At 41.5% G+C, this 16,901-nt stretch overlaps 3 protein-coding genes and 1 pseudogene across 3 annotated transcripts; all 4 read right to left on the bottom strand.

Moving 5' to 3' along the window:
- Positions 1-26: 26 nt before the first annotated feature.
- LOC129090459 (protocadherin alpha-3-like) lies at positions 27-2,381 on the bottom strand. The gene has a single exon (XM_054598111.1). It carries the CDS (start codon positions 2,379-2,381, stop codon positions 27-29), a length of 2,355 nt encoding a protein of 784 aa, XP_054454086.1.
- A 1,070-nt stretch (positions 2,382-3,451) lies between these two features.
- On the bottom strand, positions 3,452-5,829 carry LOC129090549 (protocadherin gamma-A11-like; annotated as a pseudogene).
- Positions 5,830-6,014: 185 nt separating this feature from the next.
- LOC129090548 (fat-like cadherin-related tumor suppressor homolog) lies at positions 6,015-12,029 on the bottom strand. The gene is given in 9 exon segments (XM_054598197.1): positions 6,015-6,050; positions 6,439-7,232; positions 7,235-8,827; positions 8,925-8,934; positions 9,704-11,203; positions 11,205-11,440; positions 11,443-11,778; positions 11,781-11,864; positions 11,867-12,029. Coding segments are annotated over 9 exon segments (4,752 nt in total).
- Positions 12,030-12,624: 595 nt separating this feature from the next.
- On the bottom strand, positions 12,625-15,208 carry LOC129090547 (protocadherin alpha-7-like). The gene is made up of 2 exons (XM_054598196.1): positions 12,860-15,208; positions 12,625-12,636 (listed from the first exon to the last, which is right to left on the bottom strand). Exons 1-2 carry the CDS (start codon positions 15,206-15,208, stop codon positions 12,625-12,627), a joined length of 2,361 nt encoding a protein of 786 aa, XP_054454171.1.
- Positions 15,209-16,901: the final 1,693 nt, after the last annotated feature.

The following is a 16,901-nucleotide window of genomic DNA, read 5'->3' as shown; positions in this document are numbered from 1 at the left end:
CCAGAAAATGCCACACCTGCTACATTTTAAAGTCTTACCTCTCCAGGTGTCCTCCTGTCAGGGAGCATTAGAGTGTTCGCATGGCTGCCCGGGACTATAGTAGATCCTACACTCATTCTGGGTCCCACTAACATGTAGCGTTTTTCTCCAGATCTGTACTGGATGCTGTGACACAGTGTCCCGTCATAATTAGTCTCTTGTAGGTATTTAGAAGTATACTCTGTGGATTTAGAGCACTGCATTGCAATCAGCACGATGATACTGATGAGAAAAAGTGTTGAGACTGAGCCCAAAGTTATCATCAGGTAAAAAGTCACATTACTGTCCTCATCATCCTTTGTTGCACTTTTAACATCAGAAGCAGCAAAAGCCTCTTTGGGCTCCACAACTTTGACCATCACAGTAGCTGTTGCTGAGAGTGAGACGTTCCCATTGTCTTTCACCAGTATGACCAGTTTATGCTCAGCCTCGTCTGTCTCTGTGAATGAGCGAAGTGTTCTGATCCGTCCTGTATAGCGGTCCAAACCAAAGAGACTGTGGTCAGTAACTTCCTGCAGTGAAAACAGTAACCAGCCGTTATATCCTATATCAGCGTCATAGGCTCTGACTTTAGTCACCAGGTGTCCTGCGTTCACATTGCGGGGAATCTCCTCCACACCTTCAGCAGAACCGTTAGAGCTGACTGGATACAGGATGACTGGAGCGTTGTCGTTCTGATCCAGAATGAACACGTTCACTGTGACGTTGCTGCTCAGTGACGGAGTTCCAGAATCTGAGGCAACAACTTGGAACTGGAACGTTTTCAGAGTTTCAAAGTCAAAACTTTTTAGCGCTGTGATGTGTCCATTGTCGGAGTTTACATTTAAAAAAGATGATACTAAATTATCTCTGCCAATATTATAAGTTATGGCTGCATTGTCATCGATATCACTATCTGTTGCGCTTACAGAGAATATCAACTGTCCAGCAACGTTATTTTCAACAAGATAAAACTGTAATGGACTTTGGGTGAATTGTGGTCTGTTGTCGTTTACATCTGATATCTGAATGCGGAGTGTTTTAACAGTAGATAGTGGAGGTTCACCACAATCGGTGGCTTTTATTGTTAGTTCATAATATGACACCTCCTCTCGATCCAGAAATCCCTTCGTGACAACTGAATAAATGTTTTCCCTATAAGAAGGCTTTAACTCAAAGGGCACTTCCTCTGTTATGCGTGAGATAATGTTTCCGTTTACACCGGAGTCTTTATCAGTCACACTAATAAGTGAAATAACTGTGCCAAGTTTTGAATCTTCAGACACTGTATTTGACAGTGATGTTATTTCTATTTCTGGTGGATTATCATTAACATCTTTTATCTTTACAATGACTTTACACCTGCTGGTTAATGGAGGTGTTGCTTTGTCAGATGCCTCAATATCTAGTTTATAATTCTCGGATTCCTCAAAATCAACGACTCCTTTCAATTTAATTTGTCCAGTTAACTTATCTAATTCAAATATTTCGTACACTTTACGTGCTAACGTTCTGCTAAGGCTGTACTCTATTTCCCCATTAGTCCCTTCGTCTGGATCTATTGCACTCACTCTTGTAACAGTAGTACCAACAGGGACGTTTTCATATATTTCTATTTGGTAAGAGTCTTGACTAAACACTGGACGATTATCATTAATGTCAAGAACAATAATAGAGACATTGAGTGTGCCTGATCTTTGCGGTTTACCTCCATCAACTGCTGTGACCAATAGCGAATGTTTATTCTTTTGTTCTCTGTCCAACGGTTTCTTCAGCACTAAAAATGGAATTTTTTCTTCATCGCTTTGACTATTTTCTATATCAAAATGATCATTTGACGTTAATGTATACGTACGAATAGAGTTAATTCCAGCATCGGGATCGCGGGCCGCGTGTAATTCAAATCGCGTTCCCAGAGATGTATGTTCTGCTATTTCAAATTGCTGTTCCTTTTCAGAAAAACGAGGAGAGTGGTCATTTACGTCAGTGATTTCTACAACAACATAGTGTATCTCCAGCGGGTCTTCAACAAGGATTTTCAGCTCAATTACGCACACACCACTGCCGTGACACAGCTCCTCTCGGTCGATCTTTTTACGGACCTGTAAGGCACCATTGTCCGGGTTTACCTCGAAAAAAGCGTCCTTAAATCCAGACACAACTCGAAATCGTCGATCAATCAAAGCTGTTTTGTCCAAACCAAGATCCTTAGCAACATTTCCAACAGCAGTACCTTCTTTCATCTCCTCCGGAATAGAGTATCTCAATTCAGCCAAAGCATTGTTTGCAAAAATCATCAGTATATAAACATGAAAAACGAACCAACAATAGTCACTTAAGCGACATCGTCTTTGACTCCCCATCGTTGTCCAACAACACGAACACACGCAGGAGCCGGTTTTTGCAGCAAATCCAACGTATATATCCGACCTTTTCAGTGTATCGCATGTAACGCACGACACCGTCTCATCCAACTCACACCCTTGAATCAGATGTAACCTCTGCTGTGAGCTACCAAACAAAAGCTTCGTTAGGGGAGGGACTGTGTCCTGTATGGCCTTATTAATGTAACAGTGACACCAAGAGGGCAAAATCTTATCATATTTAAAGTCGGACAAGTGCAAATCCTCCTGGAGATCTCACTACAGAAGTCGAGATTAATCAGGTTTTGTTAAACCAACATGATCACAAACGCATACAAGAACATCCTTGGAGCTACCGCTATTTACTTGTTTTATGTTCGCCTTGCTATACAGAAAAAAAAACCACTTCATGCATTAATGAAATAGCAGAATCTGTATGGCTAAAACTTATTCGTGGTATTGCAAATGAAGTGGCACAGTAAAAAGAAATACCCAACCATTCTTTTTTTTTTTACTTTGCTCATATTCTTGTTTGAAAACAGTGAAATCAATGTATTTCAGCACCATGGATAGCGATTTCAGCAGACTTGAAGCCTTTTTTTCTATCTTAACCACATCCTTTTGGTCCATAACTATTATGCCGTTCGGACACAGATGATAATTACTACTGAATATCAGTGTAGGCAGGCATTGTTTCTTATTTTTAATGCAATTTTAGATGATTGATGGGAAAGTTCTTTGCACAGAAAGTGGCTATAATCCAGTGACGCATTGGCTTTTCCTCTCTCACTCTAAGACAAGAATGACGGATATGCAACTTTATGGATGACAAGTTCTGAGAAAAAAAGTGCATCAGGCAGGAGTTCTTGCAAACAAAAGCAGGAAGCTGCGTCCAAAATGATAGTAAACTGACAAACTTACATCTGTTATTTTGAGAACAGAAGGCACTATAGCATGTGTCATGAACCTGTCTGGACGTATAGTTTCTAAACACTTAAGACCCCACAATTCTACGAAACTCCAAAACATTTGATAAACATCCAAACAGAAAATGCCACACCTGCTAAATTTTAATGTCTTACCTCTCCAGGTGTCCTCCTGTCAGGGAGCATTAGAGTGTTCGCATGGCTGCCCGGGACTATAGTAGATCCTATACTCATTCTGGGTCCCACTAACATGTAGCGTTTTTCTCCAGATCTGTACTGGATGCTGTGACACAGTGTCCCGTCATAATTAGTCTCTTGTAGGTATTTAGAAGTATACTCTGTGGATTTAGAGCACTGCATTGCAATCAGCACGATGATACTGATGAGAAAAAGTGTTGAGACTGAGCCCAAAGTTATCATCAGGTAAAAAGTCACATTACTGTCCTCATCATCCTTTGTTGCACTTTTAACATCAGAAGCAGCAAAAGCCTCTTTGGGCTCCACAACTTTGACCATCACAGTAGCTGTTGCTGAGAGTGAGACGTTCCCATTGTCTTTCACCAGTATGACCAGTTTATGCTCAGCCTCGTCTGTCTCTGTGAATGAGCGAAGTGTTCTGATCCGTCCTGTATAGCGGTCCAAACCAAAGAGACTGTGGTCAGTAACTTCCTGCAGTGAAAACAGTAACCAGCCGTTATATCCTATATCAGCGTCATAGGCTCTGACTTTAGTCACCAGGTGTCCTGCGTTCACATTGCGGGGAATCTCCTCCACACCTTCAGCAGAACCGTTAGAGCTGACTGGATACAGGATGACTGGAGCGTTGTCGTTCTGATCCAGAATGAACACGTTCACTGTGACGTTGCTGCTCAGTGACGGAGTTCCAGAATCTGAGGCAACAACTTGGAACTGGAACGTTTTCAGAGTTTCAAAGTCAAAACTTTTTAGAGCCAAAATATCTCCATTTTCAGAGTTTACGTTCAGAAATGACGTCACTTTATTTGCATGAGCTGCATCTCTGAGAATATGATATGAAATAAGAGCATTATCTCCCTCGTCATGATCCGACGCGATTAAGGAAAATACCGACACTCCTGGAGGGTTATTTTCGTTGACGTAAAAATTGTATTGCCTCATTGAGAACTCTGGGCTGTTGTCGTTAACGTCGGATACAATAACTCTCAACATCTGTTCAGTTGTTAAGGCTGGTTCACCTGCATCTTTTGCGATAATAGTTACATCATAAATCGATCTGTTTTCTCTGTCAAGCTGTGACTTTGTCACGACAGTGTACATGTTGTCCTGTATGGAAGGCGTTAGTGTGAAAGGGACATCGCCTTTCACAAAGCTGAAAACTTTCCCGTTTACTCCAGAGTCCAAATCCGTAATGCTAAGAAGTGCTACCGTTGTTCCTGGTCTGGAATCTTCTGAAATTGTGTTAGACAGTGACGTCACCTCAATTACAGGTGCATTGTCATTTTTGTCTTTAATATTTACAGTAACACTTTTGTCCGTTCTTAATGGAACAGTGCCGCTGTCATATGCTTGAATATCTATTTCGTAACTGTCATCCACTTCATAGTCTAACTGTCCTTTCACAGTTATTTCACCTGTGATCGGGTTGACGTTAAACAGTTCACGTATCTTACTATTTATATTGCCGAAAGAATAGCTAACATCTCCATTTAAACCGTCGTCCCTATCCGTGGCATTTACTCGTATGACTATTGTTCCTTCAGGGGAATTTTCATCTATCTCTGCAGAATACACATCCTTTGTAAAAACTGGAGCATTATCGTTCACATCTAGAACATCTATAAATATTTCCATGGACCCTGATTTAGAGGGTTTACCTCCATCCAGGGCAGTAAGCAGTAGTTTGTGGCTGCTAGAGGCCTCCCTGTCTAACGGGCTTTGTAATTGTAAAATCGGCACTTTGCCATCTTTTCCGCGATCTTTCACTTCCAGCCGAAAATGATTATTAGGACTTAGTTTGTACTGCTGAACGGAATTCACACCACCATCTGGGTCCAGAGCAGCATGCAACTGAAATCTGGTTCCCGGTAAAGTGGACTCGGAAATCTCTATCCTTTTGTTGTCTTCCGGGAAAGAGGGCGAATGGTCATTTACGTCTAACACTTCCACAGCAACATAATGGATCTCCAGTGGGTTCTCTAGCACTGTCTTAAGGTTTATCAACACACACTGGTCCGCTGGCATATTTCTTCACGGTCAACGTTACGATTTACGTATAAAATCCCATCATTTCGAAAAAAGCGGGTTTACCTGGAAAAGGGGTTCAGTGGTGCCAGAAACGATACGAAATCCCCTGGCTTTTAATATAATTGGATCAATTCCCAAATCCTTTGCAATATTCCCAACAGAAGTCCCTTCTTTGATCTCCTCAGATATAGAATATCTTATCTGTCCCGATGCCTTGCCGAAAATCAGACTGAGAAACAGCACAAAGGCCATCCGTTTTTGCTTCCCTGTCGCCATGAGTCCGGACCGCTTTGTTCCATTGTCAGTGTCAATGCATGCATCCAGTGAATACCAAAATATACAGATGGTTTACAGGTCCGTTAATTGAGACAAAACATCCCCGTCTTGCCATGCGCGCGGGTTGTATGCTACGAGTTGATAATAGAACAAATAATAGTCAGAGGATGTTGGTCTGCCCCCCACCCTGAATGCTTTAGAGGCAGTCTCACGGACCGACGGGGAAGTGCTGTGATGCGTATTTCTGGTTGTTTAGTGCCACCATGCGATTTAAGCACAAAAACGGATTCATTTCAACTCCTTTTGACAATATAATCTCGCAACCAGACACTGTACAGAGGGCTGATTCAACCTTCATCTCCCACAACAACAAGTCAAATAAGAAATAATTTCTTATTGTAAACTTATTTTGTTATTGCAAAATGTTTCGCATTTGAAAGGGAAATACTACGACTTCATCAAAATAGTATACAACATTATCAAAAGGGTAAAAAAATGACAATTATGTTGAAAATAAACGTTGTCCATGTTTGAGATGTTCAGCCTTTAAATGTTGATCGTCATATTAATGTTTTGGAGAATCACATTCATATAAACACCAGCCTGATAAATAATATTTAAATATATCTTACCTCTGCAGTCGCAGACCTCCTGTCGGGGAGCATTAGAGTGTTCGCATGGCTGCCCGGGACTATAGTAGATCCTACACTCATTCTGGGTCCCACTAACATGTAGCGTTTTTCTCCAGATCTGTACTGGATGCTGTGACACAGTGTCCCGTCATAATTAGTCTCTTGTAGGTATTTAGAAGTATACTCTGTGGATTTAGAGCACTGCATTGCAATCAGCACGATGATACTGATGAGAAAAAGTGTTGAGACTGAGCCCAAAGTTATCATCAGGTAAAAAGTCACATTACTGTCCTCATCATCCTTTGTGGCACTTTTAACATCAGAAGCAGCAAAAGCCTCTTTGGGCTCCACAACTTTGACCATCACAGTAGCTGTTGCTGAGAGTGAGACGTTCCCATTGTCTTTCACCAGTATGACCAGTTTATGCTCAGCCTCGTCTGTCTCTGTGAATGAGCGAAGTGTTCTGATCCGTCCTGTATAGCGGTCCAAACCAAAGAGACTGTGGTCAGTAACTTCCTGCAGTGAAAACAGTAACCAGCCGTTATATCCTATATCAGCGTCATAGGCTCTGACTTTAGTCACCAGGTGTCCTGCGTTCACATTGCGGGGAATCTCCTCCACACCTTCAGCAGAACCGTTAGAGCTGACTGGATACAGGATGACTGGAGCGTTGTCGTTCTGATCCAGAATGAACACGTTCACTGTGACGTTGCTGCTCAGTGACGGAGTTCCAGAATCTGAGGCAACAACTTGGAACTGGAACGTTTTCAGAGTTTCAAAGTCAAAACTTTTAGCGCTGTGATGTGTCCATTATCAGAGTTTATATTTAGGAATGACGTTACGTCATTTTGAATTCCTTCTCTGACAATATGATATGAAATAGCTGCATTTTCACTCAAATCATCGTCCTTTGCGCTTACAGAGAAAATTGATCTTCCTGGAACATTGTTTTCTGCGAGATAAAACTCATAAGGGACATGTTGGAAATGTGGACTGTTGTCATTTACATCTGATATCTGAATACTCAGAGTTTTAACAGTAGATAAGGGAGGTTCACCACAGTCGGTGGCTTTTATTGTTATTTCATAATGTGACACTTTCTCTCGATCCAAAACTCCCTTTGTGACAATAGAGTACGTATTCTCCTTATAGGAGGGCTTTAATTCAAAAGGTGTGTCATTCGATATGTGCGAAATAATTTTTCCATTGACACCCGAGTCTTTATCGGTGACACTAATAAGAGAAATAACGGTGCCAGGCTTTGAGTCTTCGGATACAGTATTTGACAGTGATGTCACATCTATTTCCGGTGGATTGTCGTTAACGTCTTTTATCTTTATAATGACTCTACACTCACCTGCTAGTGGAGGTGTTCCCTTATCTGATGCCTCAACATCCAGTTCATATGCGTCGTTTTCCTCATAGTCCACCACCCCTTTAACTCTAATCTCTCCAGTTAATTTGTCCAATTCAAACATTTCATAAACTTTCCGCCTCAAGGTTTTTCCAAGGCTGTACTCAATTTCCCCGTTAGTACCTTCATCAAGATCTGTTGCATTCATTCTAAATACTGAAGTACCGACAGCAACATTTTCATTAATTACAATTTGGTAAATTTCCTGACTAAACATCGGACGATTATCATTACTGTCAAGAACAATAATAGAAATATTTAGTGTCCCTGTTTTTGGAGGTTTACCTCCATCAACTGCTGTAACAAGAAGCGTGTGTTTGTTCTTCTGTTCTCTGTCTAAAGGTTTCTTCAGCACTAAAAATGGAATCTTATCCACATCGCTTTGACGAATATTTACTTCAAAATGTTCATTTAACGTCAAAGTGTATGTGCGAATAGAGTTAATGCCAGCGTCGGGATCACGAGCAGTGTGCAGTTGAAATCGCCGTCCTGGCAATGTATGCTCAGCTATCTCAAATATCTGTTCCTTTTCAGGGAAAATAGGAGAGTGATCATTTACATCAGTAATTTCTACAATTACATAGTGTATTTCCAGAGGATTTTCAACGAGGATTTTTAGCTCCATCAGGCAAGCGCCGCTGCCCTGACAGAGCTCCTCTCTGTCGATGTGTTTGTCGACGTACAATGCCCCGTTATTCTGGTTTACCTCAAAAATAGCGTCCTTACTTCCAGATACAACACGGAACCGTCGAGCAAGCAAAGAGTTGATGTCAAGGCCAAGATCCTTCGCAACATTTCCAACAACAGTCCCCTCTTGTACCTCCTCAGGAATAGAGTACCTTATCTGAGCCAAAGCCGTTTTTCCGAAAAGGAGTAGAGCCAAATAAAAAGCAAACCAGGAGCAGTCCTTTGTCCGAGATCTTGTATCGATCCCCATCGTTATCCAACAGCACATACACGCACAGGAGGTTGTTACTTCAACAAACAATTATCTATGTCCAGCACTCAGAGTGTCGCACATTTTCAAAAAGCAAAGCGTGATTCCATCGGCTCGTGTGCTTGATTCAAATACCTTCTTTGCACTGTTCAGTCGGAAACAAAAGCCTTGAAAGGGGAGGGATAAAGTCGTCTCTGGCTTACCGATGTAATAGTGACACCCAGAGGTAAATAGCAAACTGCACTATTTTAATAAAATACACTTTGAAGTCCTGCATACTTTTATAGGGCCTCTATGTTTCTTTAACATCACATGTCTGTTTGACACAATCATCCGTTTCAGCACCATAGACAGCAACCTCCAGAACACGCACAGCCTTTCCCTCTAATAATACAAGTAGTTCAGTATTATTACAACTAGGTGCATATTGCTCCAACAACTCAACAGAAATACTGCAAAATATTCAAATTGTTCATTCAGTTGGTTAGAAGTTGGAATAGTATCAGACACAAATATCAAAAAGCCACTACATACATATTCCCAAATTCATAAATTCATCTTTGGGCTTGGAAACAGGAAAACAATTTTCATTTCAGCACCATGGACAGTGGTTATAATCAAGGGAAGACATCATTGAAGGAACAGCAGAGAGCACAGAGTAGCTGCTATCTAAACACATAGAGCATTTTACTACATCGACTTGTATTCTAAAATAATTCTCAATATATATAATCACTTTGTATGATAAACGAGACATGAACATGATAGAAACTCAAACTTTGTTCAAAGTTATATTTGGTAGTGGTCTCTGCGCAAAAGGCTTGGGAGACACAATAAGAAGCAAACTTTGTGCAAAGCACAAACAAGAATTAAACGCTTGTATTCTGCATAAAATGTTGTTTTTAATGTCTTACCTCTCCAGGTGTCCTCCTGTCAGGGAGCATGAGAGTGTTCGCATGGCTGCCCGGGACTATAGTAGATCCTACACTCATTCTGGGTCCCACTAACATGTAGCGTTTTTCTCCAGATCTGTACTGGATGCTGTGACACAGTGTCCCGTCATAATTAGTCTCTTGTAGGTATTTAGAAGTATACTCTGTGGATTTAGAGCACTGCATTGCAATCAGCACGATGATACTGATGAGAAAAAGTGTTGAGACTGAGCCCAAAGTTATCATCAGGTAAAAAGTCACATTACTGTCCTCATCATCCTTTGTTGCACTTTTAACATCAGAAGCAGCAAAAGCCTCTTTGGGCTCCACAACTTTGACCATCACAGTAGCTGTTGCTGAGAGTGAGACGTTCCCATTGTCTTTCACCAGTATGACCAGTTTATGCTCAGCCTCGTCTGTCTCTGTGAATGAGCGAAGTGTTCTGATCCGTCCTGTATAGCGGTCCAAACCAAAGAGACTGTGGTCAGTAACTTCCTGCAGTGAAAACAGTAACCAGCCGTTATATCCTATATCAGCGTCATAGGCTCTGACTTTAGTCACCAGGTGTCCTGCGTTCACATTGCGGGGAATCTCCTCCACACCTTCAGCAGAACCGTTAGAGCTGACTGGATACAGGATGACTGGAGCGTTGTCGTTCTGATCCAGAATGAACACGTTCACTGTGACGTTGCTGCTCAGTGACGGAGTTCCAGAATCTGAGGCAACAACTTGGAACTGGAACGTTTTCAGAGTTTCAAAGTCAAAACTTTTTAGAGCGGAAATCTTTCCATTTTCAGAATGAATATTGAGAAAAGATGCCATATCATTATGACCGCCTTTCCCTCTAATTATAGAATAGGACACTGCTGCATTGTCATTTAAGTCTTTATCAATTGCACTCACAGAAAATATTGATGCGCCAGGAGCATTGTTTTCCGTCAAGTATAATTCCAAGGGACTGTGTGGGAACTCTGGGGTGTTGTCATTCACATCTGAAACCTGAATAGTCAAAGTTTTGAATGTAGAAAGTGGAGGCTCACCATAATCTATAGCGGTTATTGAAATGTCATAGTGTGAAACTGTTTCTCTGTCCAACGTTTCTTTTGTCACTAAAGAGTACATGTTTTCTTTAAACGACGGTTTTAATTCAAATGGTACATTCCCTGTCAGACTGCACATGACTTTGCCATTCAGACCCGAATCAAGGTCTGTAACACTAATTAAAGAGATCACTGTCCCATGTTTTGAATCCTCTGGAACCATGCTAGATATTGATGTCACCTCTATTTCTGGTTTATTGTCATTGACATCTTGGATCTTTATTATAACTCTGCAGTCCGTTGTTGTCGGGGGCTGACCTCTGTCATAGGCTTGGACGTCTAACTTGAAAACATCAGCTGTCTCATAGTCAATTTGTCCTTTAACTCGAATCTCGCCTGTATGTCTGTCTAGAGTAAATAACTCCAACACCTTGGAATTAATGTGTTTTTCCAAAGGCGTACTCGACATCCCCATTAGCTCCCTCGTCGAGATCAGTTGCTTGGACTTTTATTACAATCGTTTCTAAAGCAACATTTTCTTGTAATATCACAGAATAAACCTCCTTGGAGAAAGTAGGTCTGTTATCATTGATATCGAGAACCTTTACGGTAAGATTAAGATTAGCAGATTTTAGTGGTGTGCCTCCATCCATTGCGGTTAAAATCAAGCAATGGTTCGTTTTTGCTCTCTGTCCAAGGGCCGCTGCAACACTAAGAAGGGGATTTTATCTTCTCCCCTTTCTCGAATTTCAAGATTAAAATTATCGTTTTGACTTAGTTTATAGCGCTGGACTGAATTTATTCCAACATCTGGGTCGCGTGCGCCTGGTAACTGAAATCGTGCTCCTGGCAAAGTGGTCTCTGTTATTTCTAGAACCTTTTCTTTCTCGACAAACGTCGGTGCATGATCATTTACATCCGTTATTTCCACTGTGACATAATGAATCTCAAGTGGATTTTCAACAACGATTTTCAGATCTATTAAACAATCATCATTTCCATCGCAGAGCTTTTCCTATCGAGATTCTTGTGGACATACAAAGCGCCATTGTTTTGGTTTACCTCGAATAGCGCGTCCTGAGGTCCAGACACAATACGAAAACCCTGTTTGTCAAAGTACTGACATCAAGGCCCAAATCCTTGGCAACATTTCCAATAACTGCTCCCAGTTTAACTTCCTCGGAGTCAGAGTATTTTATTTGAGCTGAAATCAGCTCACCAAAGCCAAACAGGAGAGAGAAAAGCAGAGGACCCGACCAAGACGTCATTCTGCCTCTTTGTCCTGTGTTTCCTTTGGTGTAATCATTTGAAATAGCATCCACAAATATCTTCCTCTTCAATCGCCTCTAGTTGTCCGGAGAATATCCATTTCAGAAAAAACACGTTCGCGACGGAAAGATCAAATCTGAAACGAGGGCATTGTTTGCGTTCGAGCTGGAATACACAATTTAAAAGGGCAGTCTATTCCGACTGAAACCTTAGCTATTCTCTAATGTAACACTGACACCCAGTGGACCACCACATGCCTTCGTTAAGTAGAAAGTAGAAATAAAATATAAAACATGGAATAGAACATCTTCTGTACAAAGTGTCTCACAAATGCTACATTTTGAGGTTATGAGCGACAATATCGCTCGGCAGTCAACAGCAAATGAAACAAACAGGTTGCAATGGCTCATATGTGCCAGTTGGATAACTATCACCAAAAGTATTTCCTGACTATAATAGAGTCTAAGATACATAACGCAAACTTCCATCAAACTTTAATCACCAGGGACAGCGCAATAGTCTTACCATGGTCGATTAGCTTCAAAGTACATTTTTAAGTAAGAAATACAAAAAAAATAAAAAATACTCTCTCTTCTAGTCTAGATACTTTTAAAACACAACGAGAGCAAAATCATCAAAACCAGACTTCAGTACCATAACACGTTTCTACAATATTTATCCTGACCAAACCACATAAAAACAATTAAGCTCATGGAACATTTTCTTCTAAAAAATAACCACAATGTATTAATTTAGATTGAGTACAGTCACCCAAAGAGTTCATACAAAACAGTAATTCAAAATATATTAAAATCATACATTGTCTTACCTCTCCAGGTGTCCTCCTGTCAGGGAGCATTAGAGTGTTCGCATGGCTGCCCGGGACTATAGTAGATCCTATACTCATTCTGGGTCCCACTAACATGTAGCGTTTTTCTCCAGATCTGTACTGGATGCTGTGACACAGTGTCCCGTCATAATTAGTCTCTTGTAGGTATTTAGAAGTATACTCTGTGGATTTAGAGCACTGCATTGCAATCAGCACGATGATACTGATGAGAAAAAGTGTTGAGACTGAGCCCAAAGTTATCATCAGGTAAAAAGTCACATTACTGTCCTCATCATCCTTTGTTGCACTTTTAACATCAGAAGCAGCAAAAGCCTCTTTGGGCTCCACAACTTTGACCATCACAGTAGCTGTTGCTGAGAGTGAGACGTTCCCATTGTCTTTCACCAGTATGACCAGTTTATGCTCAGCCTCGTCTGTCTCTGTGAATGAGCGAAGTGTTCTGATCCGTCCTGTATAGCGGTCCAAACCAAAGAGACTGTGGTCAGTAACTTCCTGCAGTGAAAACAGTAACCAGCCGTTATATCCTATATCAGCGTCATAGGCTCTGACTTTAGTCACCAGGTGTCCTGCGTTCACATTGCGGGGAATCTCCTCCACACCTTCAGCAGAACCGTTAGAGCTGACTGGATACAGGATGACTGGAGCGTTGTCGTTCTGATCCAGAATGAACACGTTCACTGTGACGTTGCTGCTCAGTGACGGAGTTCCAGAATCTGAGGCAACAACTTGGAACTGGAACGTTTTCAGAGTTTCAAAGTCAAAACTTTTTAGCGCGGATATGTGACCGTTTTCCGAATTTACATTCAGGAAAGATGTCATATCGCGATAAAGCCCGTTCCCTCTCACAATGTGGTATGCTATTGCTGCATTTTCATTCAGATCACTATCAGCTGCGCTTACAGAATATATTGATGCCCCCGGGGCATTGTTTTCTACCAAATAAAGTTCAAATGGATTTTGACTGAAAAGTGGCCTGTTGTCATTTACATCTGACACCTGAACAGTCAAATACTTTACAGTGGAAAGTGGAGGTTCGCCACAGTCAGTAGCTGTTATTGTGATATCATAATGGGACATCATTTCTCTGTCCAAACGCCCCTTTGTGACAAGAGAGTACATGTTTTCCTCAATGGATGGCGTCAAATCAAACGGAGCATTATCCAAGATTTTACAAATAACTTTACCATTTAAGCCCGAATCTCTGTCTGTTACACTAATAAGTGATATAACTGTGCCAGGCTTTGCGTCTTCTGGGACTACGTTGGACAATGATGTTACTTCAATGTCTGGCTGGTTATCATTCACATCTTTTATTTTTATCACTACTCTACTTTCAGCCGTCCAAGGTGGCTGGCCTTTATCTGATGCCTGCAGATCCAGTCTATAAACCTCCGTGTCCTCAAAGTCCACTTTTCCTTTCACTCGAATCTCACCCGTGACGCTGTCTAATTCAAATGTGTCGTGCACTTTCTTATTCTGTGTTTTTCCAAACGAGTATTCAATTTCGCTGTTAGACCCTTCATCTAAATCTGTAGCGTTTAATTGTATCACCAGAGTTCCTATTGCGACATTTTCTTCTAATGACACAGTGTACATATCTTTGCTGAAAACAGGACGGTTATCATTTGCATCCAGTACAGTTATAGTCAAATTAAGGCTCCCAGATTTCGACGGACTGCCCCCATCAACAGCCGTTAACACTAAATGGTGTTCTGACTTTTGCTCCCTATCCAAGGGCTTCTTCAGCACTAAAAATGGTATCTTGTCCTCCTCGCTGTCTCTGATTTCAGTATCGAAAAATTCGTTTTGGCTCAACTTATATAATCGAACTGACTGTGTACCGACATCAGGGTCTCTAGCTGCCTGAATTTGGAAACGAGTACCTGGAGGAGTATGCTCTGCTATTTCCAGTTGCTGCTCGTTTTCAGGAAAAGTCGGCGAATGGTCGTTAACATCCGTTATTTCAACGCCAACATAATGTATTTCCAGCGGGCTTTCTACCACAACTTTCAGGTTTATCAGACAAACCTTGATTCCATCACAGAGCTCTTCGCGGTCCACAGTTTGTCCAATATACAACACTCCGTTGTTTTGGTTTAACTGAAACAGAGCATGGTTTGGCCCCGAAACGATACGAAACCGCCGCTCTGTCAAGGTGTTGATGTCGAGCCCTAAATCTTTGGCGACATTTCCGACAGGGGATCCCACTTGTACTTCCTCTGGAACAGAATATCTTAGCTGAGCCAAAATCCGATCCCCACAGCACAGCAACAAAATCCCGGCAACCCACCAGCAGCTCACTCGGTGCCTTTGTCCTCGTTCTCCCATTGTGAAGCAAAAAATGTAATAAAAAATGAAGGCTTTGTTATACAGTTAACTAATTGCTCATCGAACCAGTCTGATAATATCCATTTTACGATTCTCAAATGTAAGCTTCCACACATACATATTAACCGCTGTTCATAATACTTGATACATAGCCTACGATGTGTTCTCCGTCAGCGTTCCACCTCAATAAGAGACGATCCAGAGATGGGCAGGGCCTCTACAGGATGAGCAACACCACCACTTCTTAGTCCACACTGACACCATGTGACCAGTGGGCAACAATACCACACGTAATCCCAAATGCTTTGCTTCACTACCGTCTTCTCTATTAAAATACTACAAAATGCCTGACTGCCCTCGTTACAATAGTACAGTTGTATAGAATACGCGATGAGCTGATTACAACCTCCCTTCCCATGCGTCCCTCACAGGATGCTTTTGCCTTCCTCCTCATATGTGTGATTATTGGATAACTGATGAATACAAACAATAACACCTGCAACCAAATGCATTGTTAAATGACACGTGACCGCATCCACTTCAAATGATGTATCAGTAAGAAGGTGAGATACGCTTTGTAAATCCAGCCAAAGCTCTATTTTGTTAAAATACCCGATGGATTCACTTACAAAACATGTGAATACTGAGTTTGGAATACAAACTTTATTTAGAGGAAACAGGCTGAGTGATTATTCGCATATATTTGCTAACCACTTATTACATTTATCCTAAAAAATCCCTACCACAAAAAACACCATTCAGCACCATGGACAGCATAGTTTCACACCAGAGGGGAGAGAATAGAAAACAAAAACGATATGTTTCTCCTTCTCCTTATTGAATACCGTTAAATATGGTTGTGCGAAAGCATGATGTATAAGGAAAATTAAAAAAAACAGTCTTACCTCTCCAGGTGTCCTCCTGTCAGGGAGCATGAGAGTGTTCGCATGGCTGCCCGGGACTATAGTAGATCCTATACTCATTCTGGGTCCCACTAACATGTAGCGTTTTTCTCCAGATCTGTACTGGATGCTGTGACACAGTGTCCCGTCATAATTAGTCTCTTGTAGGTATTTAGAAGTATACTCTGTGGATTTAGAGCACTGCATTGCAATCAGCACGATGATACTGATGAGAAAAAGTGTTGAGACTGAGCCCAAAGTTATCATCAGGTAAAAAGTCACATTACTGTCCTCATCATCCTTTGTGGCACTTTTAACATCAGAAGCAGCAAAAGCCTCTTTGGGCTCCACAACTTTGACCATCACAGTAGCTGTTGCTGAGAGTGAGACGTTCCCATTGTCTTTCACCAGTATGACCAGTTTATGCTCAGCCTCGTCTGTCTCTGTGAATGAGCGAAGTGTTCTGATCCGTCCTGTATAGCGGTCCAAACCAAAGAGACTGTGGTCAGTAACTTCCTGCAGTGAAAACAGTAACCAGCCGTTATATCCTATATCAGCGTCATAGGCTCTGACTTTAGTCACCAGGTGTCCTGCGTTCACATTGCGGGGAATCTCCTCCACACCTTCAGCAGAACCGTTAGAGCTGACTGGATACAGGATGACTGGAGCGTTGTCGTTCTGATCCAGAATGAACACGTTCACTGTGACGTTGCTGCTCAGTGACGGAGTTCCAGAATCTGAGGCAACAACTTGGAACTGGAACGTTTTCAGAGTTTCAAAGTCAAAACTTT

The sequence above is a fragment of the Anoplopoma fimbria genome, chromosome 4 (genome assembly GCF_027596085.1).
Source record: "Anoplopoma fimbria isolate UVic2021 breed Golden Eagle Sablefish chromosome 4, Afim_UVic_2022, whole genome shotgun sequence".
Taxonomy (NCBI): Eukaryota; Metazoa; Chordata; class Actinopteri; order Perciformes; family Anoplopomatidae; genus Anoplopoma; species Anoplopoma fimbria.
The sequence above is the reverse complement of the archived record's forward strand: the minus strand, read 5'-3'. Positions and strand labels throughout refer to the sequence as shown.

What these genes read in the sequence shown, in the direction of transcription:
- LOC129090459 (XM_054598111.1), bottom strand. Translation starts at nt 2,381, where the DNA reads ATGGGGAGTCAAAGACGATGTCGCTTAAGTGACTATTGTTGGTTCGTT.
- LOC129090547 (XM_054598196.1), bottom strand. Translation starts at nt 15,208, where the DNA reads ATGGGAGAACGAGGACAAAGGCACCGAGTGAGCTGCTGGTGGGTTGCC.